General features: G+C 41.6%; 1 protein-coding gene across 1 annotated transcript; it reads left to right on the forward strand.

Moving 5' to 3' along the window:
• The first annotated feature begins 4132 nt into the window (after nucleotides 1–4132).
• Nucleotides 4133–14876, forward strand: c6.2 (complement component 6, duplicate 2). Its single transcript, XM_085357981.1, has 18 exons — nucleotides 4133–4247; nucleotides 4596–4767; nucleotides 5139–5295; nucleotides 5999–6143; nucleotides 6222–6363; nucleotides 6898–7036; nucleotides 8549–8746; nucleotides 9059–9302; nucleotides 9972–10094; nucleotides 10202–10368; nucleotides 10455–10680; nucleotides 11348–11516; nucleotides 11692–11803; nucleotides 11894–12026; nucleotides 12267–12461; nucleotides 13418–13505; nucleotides 13697–13941; nucleotides 14026–14876. Exons 2-18 carry the CDS (start codon nucleotides 4622–4624, stop codon nucleotides 14202–14204), a joined length of 2808 nt encoding a protein of 935 aa, XP_085214107.1. The 5' UTR covers nucleotides 4133–4247; nucleotides 4596–4621; the 3' UTR covers nucleotides 14205–14876.
• Nucleotides 14877–16677: the final 1801 nt, after the last annotated feature.

The raw sequence follows: 16677 nt of genomic DNA on the forward strand, positions 1-16677 counted from the left end.
ATACTAACCATTTTCCTGACTTTACCACTGTTTTCAGTTTTACAGTTCCATTAATATCAAGAAAAGTCCAAATCAAACATATTAAAATGTACAAACTATTTAAATAGGAAGGATGCAACAAGAAATGTAATGTCTGGAAGTGTGTCCAGGGGATAAAGCCAGTTGATGTCCATGAACGTTTCTGTAGTCCCATTCTCTGGCAAAGTCACTATTACCCTATAGTAACACTGTCACATTAGAATAAAGTGTTACTCTAGTTTTAAGAAAATCCATCCATCTATTTTCCAACACTTATCTGTGTTTGGGGCACGTGAGCAGCGGTCTAAGAAGAGATGCTCAGACTTCCGTCCCCCCAGTTACTTCCTTCAGCTTTTCTGAGGGGACACAGATTCATTCCCAAGCTGGAAGAGACATCTCTCCAGCATGTTGTCAGTATTGCCCTGGGCATAGGGTAGGGACATAAATCAGCTAGGAAATAAACAGCTTTGCTTTCAAAGTAAAGAAATGCATCATAAAATAAAAAATTAAAAGTAAATCATTTTGTCATTTTGCCCTTCATCCTAGTAAAACAACAAGAGTACTGAATCCAGTTTTGTGTAAGAATGATGTCTTTTAATATCTTGAAAAAATATCAAACTTCCTTTCATAATATTATAGTTATAGTTATTTTCCTAGCTGTTGCACTAAACTAAGCTAAGCTGTCAAGGATGTATTTCATTGAGTAATCTGGGATGTTATGCACACTGAAGCCTCTAGGGGACACTAGCATTATCAGTCTAAAAGAATAGTTTTGACGGGAAGAAAATATTAAAAAAGCCGCACACACAAACACGCAGACAAAATCCATATGAAGCATTCTACCAGAGCCATTTTCCTCGCTGAATGTAACGGTCACCTGTGTTGTAAATTAGTGTTTGTGCTATTTATTACTTTAATGTAACATTGGTGGTGTTTCAATTGAGGAATGCGACGTTTTATTTTTGTCAGGCATGTGTTTGACTTGTGTGTAGTTACCGTGTCCTGCAATGTAGAGAAACACAGCTAAACTTATGTACAGCCAATAGGACATTTTATAATATTAATAAAGTTTTATATACAAGATGTTTTTTGTTTAATTTCTAACCTAAAATGTTTTAATACTTTGGGCAGCAGACCAATTTGCTTTCTTTCTATGAATGAAACGATGAGGTGGTAAGTATGACTCCGTGTTCTTAGATTACCTACAAAGCTGAAATCCAGATGTGCTTAGCTTAGTTTGACATAAAGAAACTTGCTAATGCAAGAAAATCCATGTGTCTAGATGATTAAACATAATTGGAGCTCAAATGCTCGTCAGTGAGCCAATTATCAATTTTTTATCAATTTACTACACCAGTAAAAATCTCCTTCTGAACCACCTCCAACAGTGCGAGAGAACAGGGTAAATGGTCTTCAGCCAGGAGCCACCTCTCCCTGCTGGTTCACTCCCTACCGTTCATTTCCTGGACTAAGATCATTGTCCCACAACTTATCATTCCTCTGGAGCCAGAGCCAAAAGCTCCCCTGCTCTGCCTCCTACATAATACCTTGGATAGCTCTTCTCCTACTCTTGCCACCCATGACTCCAAGAGATTTCAGGAAATTCTATGTGGATCTTCCAATGAAACGTCTCTATCCATCTTCCAATGGGAAGATCAATGCTCTCCACTCTGCTTGTTAGCTTGCTGCCAGGAGCTCTTTTCTCTCAAAAGCTGCCTCTTACAGAAACTCAGCTGTACTACGGACCAGAGCATGATGTCTGGATGCAGTGATGTTATGTTGATCTCTCTGGGGAACTTCAACTGCCTGCCAAGGGCTGCTGTAATTTACCAATTACCTCCTAATGACAGAAGGGACCTCAAATGAATGGGACAGCTTGGCACTTTACTTCCCTGTCGGACAAACTTGATCAGCTGCTGGGATGTGATTGGCTGGCCATCTTTTCATCTGGTCTGACATTTGGTCTAACAAAGAGAAGGAGAGAGAACCTACCCAATATAGGTGTCTTTAGACTGTGGGAGAAAATCAAAGTACCCAGAAGAAACCCACATTGGCAAAAGGAGCACATGCAAACTCCATGAATTAAACTTCTCCAATTATACAGCTGAAAACAACGTACAGCGGGGCAAAAAAGTATTTAGTCAGCCACCGATTGTGCAAGTTCCCCCACCTAAAATGATGACAGAGGTCAGTGATTTGCACCAGAGGTACACTTCAACTGTGAGAGACAGAATGTGAAAAAAAAAAATCCATGAATTCACATGGTAGGATTTGTAAAGAATTTATTCGTAAATCAGGGTGGAAAATAAGTATTTGGTCAATAACAAAAATACAACTCAATACTTTGTAACATAACCTTTGTTGGCAATAACAGAGGTCAAACGTTTACTATAGGTCTTTACCAGGTTTGCACACACAGTAGCTGGTATTTTGGCCCATTCCTCCATGCAGATCTTCTCGAGAGCAGTGATGTTTTGGGGCTGTCGCCGAGCATCACGGACTTTCAACTCCCGCCACAGATTTTCTATGGGGTTGAGGTCTGGAGACTGGCTAGGCCACTCCAGGACTTTCAAATGCTTCTTACGGAGCCACTCCTTTGTTGCCCGGGCGGTGTGTTTTGGATCATTGTCATGTTGGAAGACCCAGCCTCGTTTCATCTTCAAAGTTCTCACTGATGGAAGGAGGTTTTGGCTCAAAATCTCACGATACATGGCCCCATTCATTCTGTCCTTAACACGGATCAGTCGTCCTGTCCCCTTGGCAGAAAAACAGCCCCATAGCATGATGTTTCCACCCCCATGCTTCACAGTAGGTATGGTGTTCTTGGGATGCAACTCAGTATTCTTCTTCCTCCAAACACGACGAGTTGAGTTTATACCAAAAAGTTCTACTTTGGTTTCATCTGACCACATGACATTCTCCCAATCCTCTGCTGTATCATCCATGTGCTCTCTGGCAAACTTCAGACGGGCCTGGACATGCACTGGCTTCAGCAGCGGAACACGTCTGGCACTGCGGGATTTGATTCCCTGCCGTTGTAGTGTGTTACTGATGGTGACCTTTGTTACTTTGGTCCCAGCTCTCTGCAGGTCATTCACCAGGTCCCCCCGTGTGGTTCTGGGATCTTTGCTCACCGTTCTCATGATCATTTTGACCCCACGGGATGAGATCTTGCGTGGAGCCCCAGATGGAGGGAGATTATCAGTGGTCTTGTATGTCTTCCATTTTCTGATGATTGCTCCCACAGTTGATTTTTTCACACCAAGCTGCTTGCCTATTGTAGATTCACTCTTCCCAGTCTGGTGCAGGTCTACAATACTTTTCCTGGTGTCCTTCGAAAGCTCTTTGGTCTTGGCCATGGCGGAGTTTGGAGTCTGACTGTTTGAGGCTGTGGACAGGTGTCTTTTATACAGATGATGAGTTCAAACAGGTGCCATTCATACAGGTAACGAGTGGGGGACAGAAAAGCTTCTTACAGAAGACGTTACAGGTCTGTGAGAGCCAGAGATTTTCCTTGTTTGAGGTGACCAAATACTTATTTTCCACCCTAATTTACGAATAAATTCTTTACAAATCCTACCATGTGAATTCATGGATTTTTTTTTCACATTCTGTCTCTCACAGTTGAAGTGTACCTCTGGTGCACATTACTGACCTCTGTCATCATTTTAAGTGGGGGAACTTGCACAATCGGTGGCTGACTAAATACTTTTTTGCCCCACTGTATAAAGTTCTGTTGTTGCATTTTAGTTTCTCTTATAGTGTTGCACAAGAACTATGTTTGGTGCCAGATTGTGAAAACACTTGGACAACTAAAGAAAGTGTGGGAAGACAATAAGCGTACTCCCCCCTTCGCTATCTATATCTGTCGAGTGTCAAGCACTGAACATCTGGTTTATGTCTGAGCAGCTGGGAAACTCCAGAGCTTTTTACTTCCCATAACAAGGAGGACTTTATGTGCACTGATTGTTGTGGGGTTTGTTTTTTTTTTTGGTAGTTTAAAGTTTTTGGGCTCTGATTGGTCAAAGTAAGTCCAAATATCAAGCAGGTTTCCAAGAGAAATAACAGTGGGAGGTTTATGATTATTATTATTCCTGCTTTCAGGACCCTCAGAGTCACATTCAGCTCTGCCTGCAGTGCAGAGAGCATTTACTCCACTTACACTTAACGTTAACATTCAGCCAAACAGGTTAAGTACAGAATTACACTTGCTGAACAGGACATCACTGGTGAGTTTGATTTTTTTTCATGTTTTTAAAGAAATGCATTTTTTTTTTTTTTTTAAAGGGAAAATACATTTTGCTGAAAGCTTGCAATTCACCAGTTCACACCTGGTTGCTTTGTTCTTTTATTTCTTTATAGTTTTCACTTACTTTAGTCTTATGTTATATTCATATAATGTGTCCACTGTGTGTTAAATATGATAAAGCATGCATTTTCCTACAAGAAAAAAGCTTCTCGCTTGCATTAAAAAGGAATTTTGTCCAATTGCAAAACACCACTTATGATATTTACCTGAATGAATAAAAGGAGATTGGGGACTTTCAATAATGAGCTGGGAATTACATCATCTTCAGTGGAGGTGAAACCACTTTGAGTTCCCATGATGGCTCCCTCCAGCAGCTTGGCCCTGCTGCTGCTCCTCAGCTGCCTATCAACCGGTCTGGGCTGTTTCTGCGACCGATACTCCTGGAGCTCCTGGTCTGCCTGCTCCAGCACCTGCAACCATGGCACACAGAACAGAGCGAGGTGAGACACACACAGAGCACAGACGGTGAAACCAATATAGACGCAAGCGATAGGTGAGAAAAGTGTATGATGCTGAGAAGAAACACAGGTGAGATGCAGCATAGATATCACAAACAGGTGGGACACTCTACAGAGTGCACATGTAATGCCTATTTAATCAAAACAGATAAAATGGCATGCAGAAGTGTCCTTTTTAGGATTTCTTTCAGAAGTTTTGCTTTTTCTTTTGTTTGCTGTTAAAGCCAAAGTAATTGTGCAACACTGTAAATCAAAAATGAATCCCTTTCCTCTCCCATTTTCAACTGCTGTAGAGAAATGCACATGATGCCAGCAGATGCTGCATGTAAAAGGATTTCATGCTTTTTTGACAGGCAGTTTCGGCATGATGAATATTTCTGGAAGAGCAGCTGCTTTCAGTTATGTCAGCAATACGACAGCAGAGCTTGCAACCAGCACGCCTGTCCAATCAACTGCCTGCTCACTGATTTTGGGCCGTGGTCCGACTGCTCGCCCTGTGCCAAGAAACAGGCAAGGAACTCGCAGTCACGGTGTAAAACAGTGACTCTCATCTTAACTCTACATTTTCTCCACACATTTCTAAACGGCCACATTATTGTCCTTGGATTAAATGGACAAAAAAAATGAACGACCAAAATAAGACGGTGTTTTTGAAAGCTCTGAAAAATACAAATAAAGGGTTTTATCTTTAAGAAAAAGCCTTTCATCTAAGAAAATATTAGGTCTACATAAGATTGAGTAACATAGATGAACATTTTTACCAAATAATAAACATAAAAAGAGTTGAATATATATAAAATAGATTTGATCAGCATTTGGGTCATACTGAGGGCTTTAGGTAACCAAATAGTTGGTTACTGGCTAAAGGGTGACTCCATATAATATCAAATATAATATTTATCCATCTGTTACTGTTACAGTATGTAGAGCTATCACTGCTGCTACATCACTGCTTGTAATAATCATGATCATTGTCATAAAAATATACCTCTATTTGTAATGGCATACTAAGGAGGAGTAATGCTATATAAATGATGAAATGAGCACTTGCCAATGCCTTACTAAGACCTTGATATTGTTTAATAGTGTGATATTTTTATAAAGTGCTGATTTGAGATTGGAGGAACAAATTAGTTTATAATGGAGGAAACTTAAAATCTAATATAATATAACCAGAATGATCACCGGCCTCATTCTCATGTCACTGGCACAGTTTCGGACCCGGTCTGTCGAGAGGCCGGCTCAGTTCGGTGGATCCGACTGCAGCCCCGAGCTGACAGAGGAGAGGCAATGCTATCCATCCACAGAGTGCAGGATAGAGTCTGTCAACTGCAGGGACAACTTCAAGTGTGATAACGGTTAGTGGTATATTAACATAAATGATATCTACATAATTGCTTCACAGTAAAAGAAATAGCTTCACATTCTTCCTGCAGGGCGCTGCATTAACTCGACACTGACGTGCAACAGACAGAACGACTGCGGGGATAACTCCGATGAGAGGGACTGTGGCGAGTTCACTGTTGTGTGTCCTGTAGAGAAGAGAGTGGCTCCAGGGTCTGACCTGGTGGGGAACGGGTAAGCTAAAGGTCAAAAGGTCACAGCTGAGATCCTGACTCATGTCAGTCCTCTTGCATTCCTCCCTCCTGTGTTCATATATTATGTTCCTCCTCCTCAGTGGTCCAGTCATATTTCTACTTGTAAACAGATAATCACCGTTTTGTTTTGTTTGAGGCTGATATCAAGCTTTGAAAGCAATTCAAATAGGAAAATAAAGCATCTGACGACTTGAAATTTTTGGTTTGTGCATAAATATAGAAGCATAATATTTTAAAAATATCACAGATAAAAAAATCCTTGAAAATTAAATGTTTAAATCTTCACGATAATAGTGAATATCATAAAAACATTTATAAACACAAAACTCTGACATAAAAATGCAGAAAATGCTTTCAGTACTTTTTATTACACTTTATTCCAGTTTATTTATTCAGAAATTTCAATATAAGCCAATAATGACATCGGCCTGTGGATGTACTTTTAGACTTTAAAATGGACTTTTTTCTTACAAGCGAATGAGATTTGACTTTCCCCCGATTTGTGTTCGTGAAGGTTTGATGTTCTCGCCCAGGAACCGAGGGGAGCAGTGCTGGACAACATGTTCATGGGAGGAACCTGCGTCATTGAGAGGCCTCCAAGCACATTACTCTACCACCGAGTTCCTTACAACTTTAAAACTTTGAAGATCAAGGTAGGTCTTGGTATTGGAGTCTTGCATTCATATGGAGCTGTTGTCACTTCCAGGTAAATAATCAGCAGTGACAGTCTTTACAAAGTCATTTTACTTGTGTCACTAAAGTGGTTGCAATAGAGTCAAATCCTACCCAACTGGCACTTAATGCAAACCAGCAGCAGCCTGATCAAGCTAACACATGCACTGCCAGGTGCATCGAGCAGCCACCTTAAGACATTAACAGTATTTTCAATGTAATCTTTAAAAAGTGGAAAAGCTGAAGTGTTCCCAGCAACTTCCACACTTGTTAGCACCTAAGGAAGCTCACATTGAGTTGTACACAACACTGCTTGACATACGTTTATATAAACTGCTTGTGCAGCACAATGTCATGATGTGACGAACGACCATTGAGCAGCAAGGCTACAATCACTGCAGCAGACACACGAGTTAATGGAGCCTGTTCTTTTATTTTTATTGATCAAAGCTTGACTTTACTAAGCTTAACCCGGCAGTTCTGTGGAGCATTAGTGATGTATACCAGCAGCCCTGTCTAGGTAATTGGTAGCCCTTTATAACGTGCTGCTGATGAGCCACACTTTTCTCAAAACCTTCAGGGGTTTTTCCACATTCCAAAAAGGCAGATAAGCCACACAACCATTTGTGCACATTTATAATTAAAGCTTTCAAACAAAAGTATCCATAATAAGTACATTTGTGTTAAAACCGAATAACCCTAGAAATCCCAAATGACACCTAAAACCCCCAAGCGACTCTCCAACCAAACTTCCCACTTGAGCTCTACCAGAACCTTTAAATAGTGTTCAAACCCCCGGGGACACATTTGCTCAAACACATTGTAGAAGGCAAAAGAGAGAACAGGCGCGTGATCGCTACACCACAAATCCACTTACACTAAGATCTATATTCATAATAATTGCGCAAATGCATTACCCACACTTTTCTAAACTACATAATAATCAACTACATTTGTGACAAGTACTGTCTCTTTAACTTACAGTATCTGTCCACCGTACGCCAAGTAGCCACTCGAGTGCAGAATCACACAAATCATTAAAATGTTCAATAAATATATTTATAAGTATATATTTAAGATCTCTAATGTGTACGTATGTTTCTTGATGTGCGAATGGTTTCCTAAAGTGCAGAGTGCTAACTAAAATGCAAATTTCCCCGAAAAGGCATCTGCTAATCTCTAAAATAAAAATCTAAATTATTCTAGACAAATAACGAAACGCCTCTTTATTACATGTGGACATTAGAAATGATGTACAGTATTTTTTATTGGTACTTATTAAAAAGCACTTTTTGTTTAAACACTGTGTGAAACATTCAATCAAACCACTGCTGTGCTCAGCCCAACAAAACATAACAAAATGTGTTTTAAATGGAAAGGATGGTGCATTGAACGCCCTGCTATGTTACCCAAGAGTTGAACCGGTGCACCGCCTGTTTTATATGGCAGGGTTTGAAAAGTCCCAGGTAACAGATGTAGTTGTGGTTGTTTAGGTTGGAGAGCCAGAGGACTTCAACACTGAGCCTCAGCCGCTGCACGCCGAGTCCATCGATTTGAAGACCTCCCAAACGACGCCTGGCAGCAGCACGCAATCTCAAGGCTTGTTTTTCTTCCCGATCTTTTTCTTCAGTGCATCGTCTAAGTCGCACTCCGATTCTAAAAGTGAAGCTTTTGAAGCTTCAAAGAAGAAGGTGAGTCCAGAAAACTGTGGGATGCACTCACAAGTTTGACATGATGTAGTTTTGAGAAACCCAGATTCACATTATGCTTTCCCTCATTTTCTAATCATAGATGTAATGTTAGAAGGAGAAAGAAAAGAAAAGGAAAGAAAAGAAAAGACATGATGTTTACATTGTATAAAAAATGACCGCATTAGTAGGATCTGAAACACAGTCCCCACAAAGATAAATAGGTCAACATGTGTGCAGGAACACATATTTCTTTTTTATCTGTATTTTTCCCCTTATGATCTTCTTATTTATTTCTTGGATGTTCTTCTGTAGGACTCCAAGTTTATCAGAGTGAACCAAGTCCTTCCTGTGTCAACATTCAAGATTCGGGACCCGGGGGACCTCGTCCTGTCACAGCCCTTCTTACAGTTCCTCCACGCCCTTCCTCTCGACTACAACTACGCACTCTACAGGGAAATCTTTCAGCGCTTCGGGACACACTACTACAGCTCAGGGACATTGGGAGGCCACTATGATCTGCTGTACCAGTACAGCAGAGAGGAGCTCAAGAGTTCAGGTACAACAGCACAGCCTGGTGGAAAAAATGGAAAATGCAGCACTGGGCACATACAGTAAACTGAAAAATTAATTAAACACTAAAAACTGGAAAGAAAAAAAATGAAGGAAACACTCAAATACCACAGTACAACACAAAGTCAGTTAAGCTTCAGGGATATCAGATCTGTCCAATTAGAAAGCATAAAGCACTGTGAGGGCATTTCACCGGCTTCAGTGCAAATGAAATTAACAGCAAGTGCACTAGAGGAGCAACAATGAGACATGACATGTCACACAGCCAGAGTTTGACACAATGACTTCCACGTGGTTATTTGTGAATTTTTCTGACCAGTCTGTCAGAAACATCCTTCGGTGGCTCCTGTGCTCACAGCCCAGCACCGTGCCTCTTGACTGGCATTTGCCAGAGAACACCACAAATATTTTCGAGCAAGTCTAATTTTTTTTTGTACATCTGGTTAAACGAGGCTGAGTAACCATTCCTCCAGTTTTACCTCGCTTTCATCCTGACCTTTTTCTTTATATTCTCAACATATAGGGGAATGGGAGAAACACGCTTTGACCTGTTCACTCCTCAGAAACAACACGTTGTTGTCTACAACATAAAACACACAACAGCTTGTTTTGATTTCCTGCATTTCTGCATTTCTTGCTCTTTTTCTCTCTGTAGGTGTAACTGAGGAGAGCGCGATAGACTGCCTGGGCCGAGAGACCACCTGGACTATCATCCTCTACACAGAACACAGGCGTGAAAACCGATGCTCTAACAACCGGATGACTCAGAAATATGAAGGTAACAATAATACTATATTTCTGCCTCACTGCCTCAATAGAGAGCATTGATTTAGTTTCTACCGTGTTATCTTCTTCACTCTTTCCCTGCACATTTCTTTTGTCCAGGCTCATATGTTCAGGCATCGGAGAGGTCTTTCTCCATGGTGAAAGGAGGTCGAGCTAGAGAGGCAGCAGCTCTGGCCTGGGAGAGGCAGGGCGCCACTCCGGATAAAATATCCTTCAAGAACTGGGCAAAGTCTGTCCTCGAAAACCCTGCTGTCGTCGATTACAAGGTTAACTGTAGTATTCTTTCCTCAAGCATCACAGAAATAACCATCTACAAAAAATCTTGCACTTACATCTGAGTCGGCGTGTCCAGCTGCTTCCTCTCATAGATCTGGTTCATGGAATTCCTTGCGCTTCCACAAAGAGGAGGCACCTGAGGAAGGCCCTGCAGCAGTACATGCAGGAGTTTGATCCCTGCAAGTGCGCTCCCTGTCCCAACAACGCCAGGCCTGTTCTGTCCGGCACAGAGTGCAAGTGCGTTTGCCAGACTGGCACCTATGGAGCCAACTGTGAAATACGGGCTCCTGATTACACTTCAGGTATATCTGGTGCTCACCAGGTCTAGTTATAAAAACACTGTTGCTGTGTGATGTGGAAATACTTTGAATTTAAAGTGTCCTTAGTGAAATAGCATTGATATAACAGTGGGTTATTTCACAGTGTTCATTAAAGTGAAAGCCTGGGGGAAGGAACTGCCTCTGTGGCGGCTGGTCTTGATAAACAGTGCTCTGTAGCGTTTGCCTAAAGGCAGCAGTTTAAACAATTTGGGAAGATCTGCAGACTTGATTGTCCGTTGCAGTCTGGCTCTGTCCTGATGTATGGCGAAATGAAGCTTGTAGGCTAAAGCGCTTCGAGAGGTCAGTGAGACTAGAAAAGCACTGTTTGACCGGCAGTCCAACATGAAAAGATCCTGATCAGTGACGGAGCTGAAAATGAGGATTTTTTGTTGTTTCTGGTTTTTATTTGTAGACCGAGTTCTGCTAGTCAGTCACATTTTTTTTATTTGATTAAATCTAGAATATCTATTCTAATATGCCCCTCATTTTCTTAGGATCAACTTCTTATTTTGAACTTTGAATAATACTTCAGGAACTGCTAGCGAGTCTCAAAACCTTGAAGCAAACACAGTTAAGATGAAACACAGATTCTAATCAGGTTTTACTAACATTCACACTGGAAACATTATCTGCTTTGCTACATCCACAGAGGCGGTGGATGGTTTGTGGAGCTGCTGGGGGCCGTGGAGCAGCTGTGGAGCCTCCATGAAGAGACATCGGACGAGGCGGTGCAATAACCCCGCCCCTCTCAAAGGAGGACAGCCCTGCAGTGGCCCAGACAGACAGGAGGAGGCCTGTCACATCTCCATCTTCACAAAGTACTGTTTTTATTTTATATTTCAGTATAAGGAAAAGTTCTGTCAACCTTATATCTTCGCTGCTTTTACCCTGACACATGGACATGAGGATACACTGCTGCTCCTGTACAACAGCTGATTGTTTATTTTGACTATTCAGAATTACTGGACGATCTGATTTGTGTCTCTCGTTCAGACAAGAGACCTGTGACAATGATGACGACTTCACGATAGGCTGGAGGGACGAGCTGCCACCTGGTGTGCAGGGATGTCTGCGGCCAAAGAGCCCTGAGAACAGCTTCCTCCGCGTAAAACCAGACACACAAGCTGAAATGCGTCAGATTATGACATGTGCTTTATATAGACGCTCATATCTGCATTACATTATTTTGTGACAGAAAGCGAAGCAGTATTATACCTTTGGTGAGGACGAGGAGTTTGAGTGTGTCACTGGGTTTGATCTCGACGGTTTTCAGTACATCAATTGCCTTCCTGATGGAAGCTGGAGTCAAATAAGTGGGAGATGCATCAGTAAGTCTGTTTTCCCATTAAACCAGTCCACAGTTATCTTAGTGGTTTGCTACAATAGTCCTTAACGCACAAAAAAATGACAAACTGCTTAAGGATTGTGTTTGTGAATGTGTGTGTGAATGGATGTGTAAAGCGCTTTGGGGTAATTAGGGACTAGTACAGCGCTATACAAATACAGGCCATTTATCATTTACCAAAGATTAGCTGCGCCTGACGTCTATGTGATCCTGTAACCTTTAGGGAAGATTTGCCTTCCCCCTGACATCCCTGATGACACAAGTCTGTCTCCCAGCAAAGACGAGTACAGAGTGGGTGAAGTGGTGCGTTTGAACTGCAATGAGGCGGGACTGCAGCCGCTGCCGCGAGGTTTCTACAAGTGTGGTGACAGTCTCACCTGGGAGCCCCCAATACCTGCTGAACTGCGCTGCACTAATGGTACACTACACTGCTGGAGAAAACGGGGACCCTACTGGTCAAATTCTGATTTCTGACCTGCACTTTTCATTCATGTGTATTATTCATTAGATAAACCTCTGATTGGTTGGAGATACTCACCGGTCAGTGAGAGCAGGTGGTGATGGTTTTAATGAATAAAATGACATACACAGTTCTGAAGCTTTAGCTATTTGACAAGATTTCATTAAAAAACAAAACAAGTTCCAGTAAGCGGCCTTTAAAAGTAAAAAATCGTATCTGATTTGAAGTTTGGCAGAGGTTCCATTCAAGATCAGCTGCTCAGTTTTGTGCACCCACAGTGAAAAACCTCCTTTGCAGTTTTTACATTTTCCAAAGCCACCCAGTCAGATAGATTGGAAACTTTGGCAGGACATTCCCAAATGGTCAGAAGATTGAGCCAAAAACTGATTTTCGGTATTTGTCAAAATCTGATTGTCAAACATATCTCTCGTGAATTATATCAAGACATTTTGAGCCAGAAAGAACATGCCAAACACAAGGTAGAAGTTGTAATGAGTTTTTGGCAAAGTGAATTTTATTTAGCTATCCTTTATTTATCGATGTATGGAGGCTCGTTGAAAACATTGAAGGAATTCCAGGCAATTATCTACAAACCGCCGCAGCGCTGGTGGACATCTGGTCGTTTCCCAGAGGAGAACCGTGAACAACAAATTGGCTAAATTTAAAGATTTTGGATTTTTGTGGACCTGTTCTCAAAACTTTTTATCTCAGATTTCAAATGAGAACCACATGTGTAAATGAGCAGTTTTGTTAAAAATTTGGCATATTTACATCAAAATTTTTACACCTTGATCTTTTTTGTTTTTACTTCTGAGTAGTTTAATCTGCTATAAATGATCATATCCATTAACCTGCTGACATAGTTTCTGTGGACAATACTTAGTTTATGCTGTTTCTGTATGTGCTGTGTGTAGAGGAACCATTTGTTCCTGATGTTCAGTGTGGTCCAGGACAGGTACTGCGAAACTCTCGCTGTGTCTGTGTCCCACGGGAGAGCTGCCTGTAAGTATTTACGAATGAACTGGTCACATTTGAATGGATTTTTCCATATAATGTATGCACTTTTACTTTTACAACAATCCTCTTTGAATGTTTGAAATGTGATTGACAGCCCTGTGTGTGTGTGTGTGTGTGTGTGTGTGTGTGTGTGTGTGTGTGTGTGTGTGTGTGTGTGTGTGTGTGTGTGTGTGTAGTTCACAGCCGGAGAATCTCTGCATCCTGAACATAGACCTCGGCGTCACAGTGTCAATGTCGCTCTGCTCCTTCCAAGCTGGTCGTTGCCACGGTGACCCGCTGTTCTTCGTCAGCAAAGCTGCGTGCGACGCGGGCACTTTGGACAAATTGGAGTGGGGCATGTTTAGGGCCAACATGTCCTCTAAGAGCTCTGTTCAGGAGCCTTGTGAACTTGACACTTGCTATGAGTGGGAGATCTGCTCTGGTGAGTTTCACCTCACAAAACCTTTAGCCTAACAGTATGAAGCACAAATAACTGACCTAATGTTAACTCACGTCTGTCCCGCAGTGTTTAAGAAATGTGAGTGCAGAGCTGCTCGGGAGTGCCCCAGAGTGAAACAGCACACGTTCTGCATAAAGCTGACCCGGCTCCAGAGGACTCGCAGCATGGACCTTTGCTCTATGGCCGCGCTTAAATGCTCAAAGTACGAGTTTGAAATTCTCAATGAAGGCCAATGTGAGTCGTGATGACGCTTTTAAAGCTTTTCTGCTGCATTATACTCAGCAGCACCTAACACTGAATGTTGTGTTTAAAACTGCATTCAGCACATATAGTTTTAGACCTCGTTGAGCACCACAAACATCAATTTAAAGACATAATAAACAACAACATGGTGTGAACTTTGACATAAAAAATGATTTTCAAAAAAGAAAGAAATATCACACAGTTACAACTTTTATATCTGGTAAAAGTAAAAAATGAAACTCCATTTCCAGGAAATGTTTATGAGGTTAAGAGGTGCTTTTAAGACTTGCATCATCATAACTTCCTGGTTGAAAAATATCTGCTTCTTCAGTTTACACATTGAGTGAACATGCCTGTGAGCACAAAATTTGGGGGAAAGTTAACAACCTCTCCCAAAGGGGAGCAATAGACTAGGCTGAATTGCAGGTTAGAGTGAAAAACCACGGCGAGCTTCAATGAGCTCACCTTTACTTTGTTCTGAGTCGCTGTAATGGCCTCTGAGTTGCATGCCTCTCATTAGCCTATGAATATCAATAGCCTCACTTTAGTGATACTCTATAATGAATGAAGCAGTTTAAAAAAATCTGACTTATGTGTGAAGGAGGAAGAAAGCAGCAGCAGTCTGTCAGTCAAATCTAATTCCAGGTATTTTTATCCTTGCTAAATGTGCTTCACGTGCAAAAATAAAAACATAAAATTGTAACTTTGTTTTCATTTTCTCCTGCACTACTTTCTCATCCCTTGCCTTTTTTACACTGCAAATTAATGTGACTATATCAAATGGCAGCAACTCCGTGCACTTAGGCAGTTTGACATGCTGAGGTATCAGAATAACTCTCAAAATCAGTAAAGATGCCGAATTAAGTGACATGGAAGGATTTATAGAGAATAATAAAAAAATAGAAAATAGTTAAATAAATTTAAAAAATGACTTGATGATGTCAGAGATCAGAGGAGAATGGCCAGACTATTTTGAACTGAGAGGTAGTAACAATAACTCAAATAACTGTTCACTGCAACGAATGTATGCACAAGACGATGTCTGCATGCACAACATGTCCAGCCTTGAATGAGCAGCAGAAGACCACACCAGGTACCACTCCTGTCAGGTAAGAACAGGAAACTGAGGCTACAGTTCCACCAAAATTAGACAATAAAAGAAAAAACACAGCCTGATCTTATGAGTCTTGATTTCTGCTGAGACATTTGGATGGCTGGGTCAGAATTATGTGTAATGGCTCCACCAACAGCAAAAATAAGTCCTTAGATTGTATGATACAGTAACAAAAACGTTTTATTAACTTTCCGTATGTAACTAAAACAAGCAATTAGATTAAAACATTTGTGTGTACAGTGGGGCAAAAAAGTATTTAGTCAGCCACCGATTGTGCAAGTTCCCCCACTTAAAATGATGACAGAGGTCAGTAATTTGCACCAGAGGTACACTTCAACTGTGAGAGACAGAATGTGAAAAAAAAATCCATGAATTCACATGGTGGGATTTGTAAAGAATTTATTCGTAAATTAGGGTGGAAAATAAGTATTTGGTCACCTCAAACAAGGAAAATCTCTGGCTCTCACAGACCTGTAACGTCTTCTGTAAGAAGCTTTTCTGTCCCCCACTCGTTACCTGTATGAATGGCACCTGTTTGAACTCATCATCTGTATAAAAGACACCTGTCCACAGCCTCAAACAGTCAGACTCCAAACTCTGCCATGGCCAAGACCAAAGAGCTTTCGAAGGACACCAGGAAAAGTATTGTAGACCTGCACCAGACTGGGAAGAGTGAATCTACAATAGGCAAGCAGCTTGGTGTGAAAGAATCAACTGTGGGAGCAATCATCAGAAAATGGAAGACATACAAGACCACTGATAATCTCCCTCGATCTGGGGCTCCACGCAAGATCTCATCCCGTGGGGTCAAAATGATCATGAGAACGGTGAGCAAAGATCCCAGAACCACATGGGGGGACCTGGTGAATGACCTGCAGAGAGCTGGGACCAAAGTAACAAAGGTCACCATCAGTAACACACTACAACGGCAGGGAATCAAATCCCGCAGTGCCAGACGTGTTCTGCTGCTGAAGCCAGTGCATGTCCAGGCCCGTCTGAAGTTTGCCAGAGAGCACATGGATGATACAGCAGAGGATTGGGAGAATGTCATGTGGTCAGATGAAACCAAAGTAGAACTTTTTGGTATAAACTCAACTCGTCGTGTTTGGAGGAAGAAGAATACGGAGTTGCATCCCAAGAACACCATACCTACTGTGAAGCATGGGGGTGGAAACATCATGCTATGGGGCTGTTTTTCTGCCAAGGGGACAGGACGACTGATCCGTGTTAAGGACAGAATGAATGGGGCCATGTATCGTGAGATTTTGAGCCAAAACCTCCTTCCATCAGTGAGAACTTTGAAAATGAAACGAGGCTGGGTCTTCCAACATGACAATGATCCAAAACACACCGCCCGGGCA

This window comes from Diplotaxodon limnothrissa, linkage group LG7 (assembly GCF_057381915.1).
Source record: "Diplotaxodon limnothrissa isolate DT_005_m linkage group LG7, D_limnothrissa_male_GT1.1, whole genome shotgun sequence".
NCBI lineage: Eukaryota > Metazoa > Chordata > Actinopteri > Cichliformes > Cichlidae > Diplotaxodon > Diplotaxodon limnothrissa.

Excerpts from the sequence above, each read along its gene's own strand:
- c6.2 (XM_085357981.1), top strand. The coding sequence starts at position 4,622 with ATGATGGCTCCCTCCAGCAGCTTGGCCCTGCTGCTGCTCCTCAGCTGC. Across the intron at positions 5,296-5,998 it reads CGCCCTGTGCCAAGAAACAG|TTTCGGACCCGGTCTGTCGA; the intron begins GCAAGGAACTCG and ends TCACTGGCACAG. Across the intron at positions 12,027-12,266 it reads AATAAGTGGGAGATGCATCA|GGAAGATTTGCCTTCCCCCT; the intron begins GTAAGTCTGTTT and ends TGTAACCTTTAG.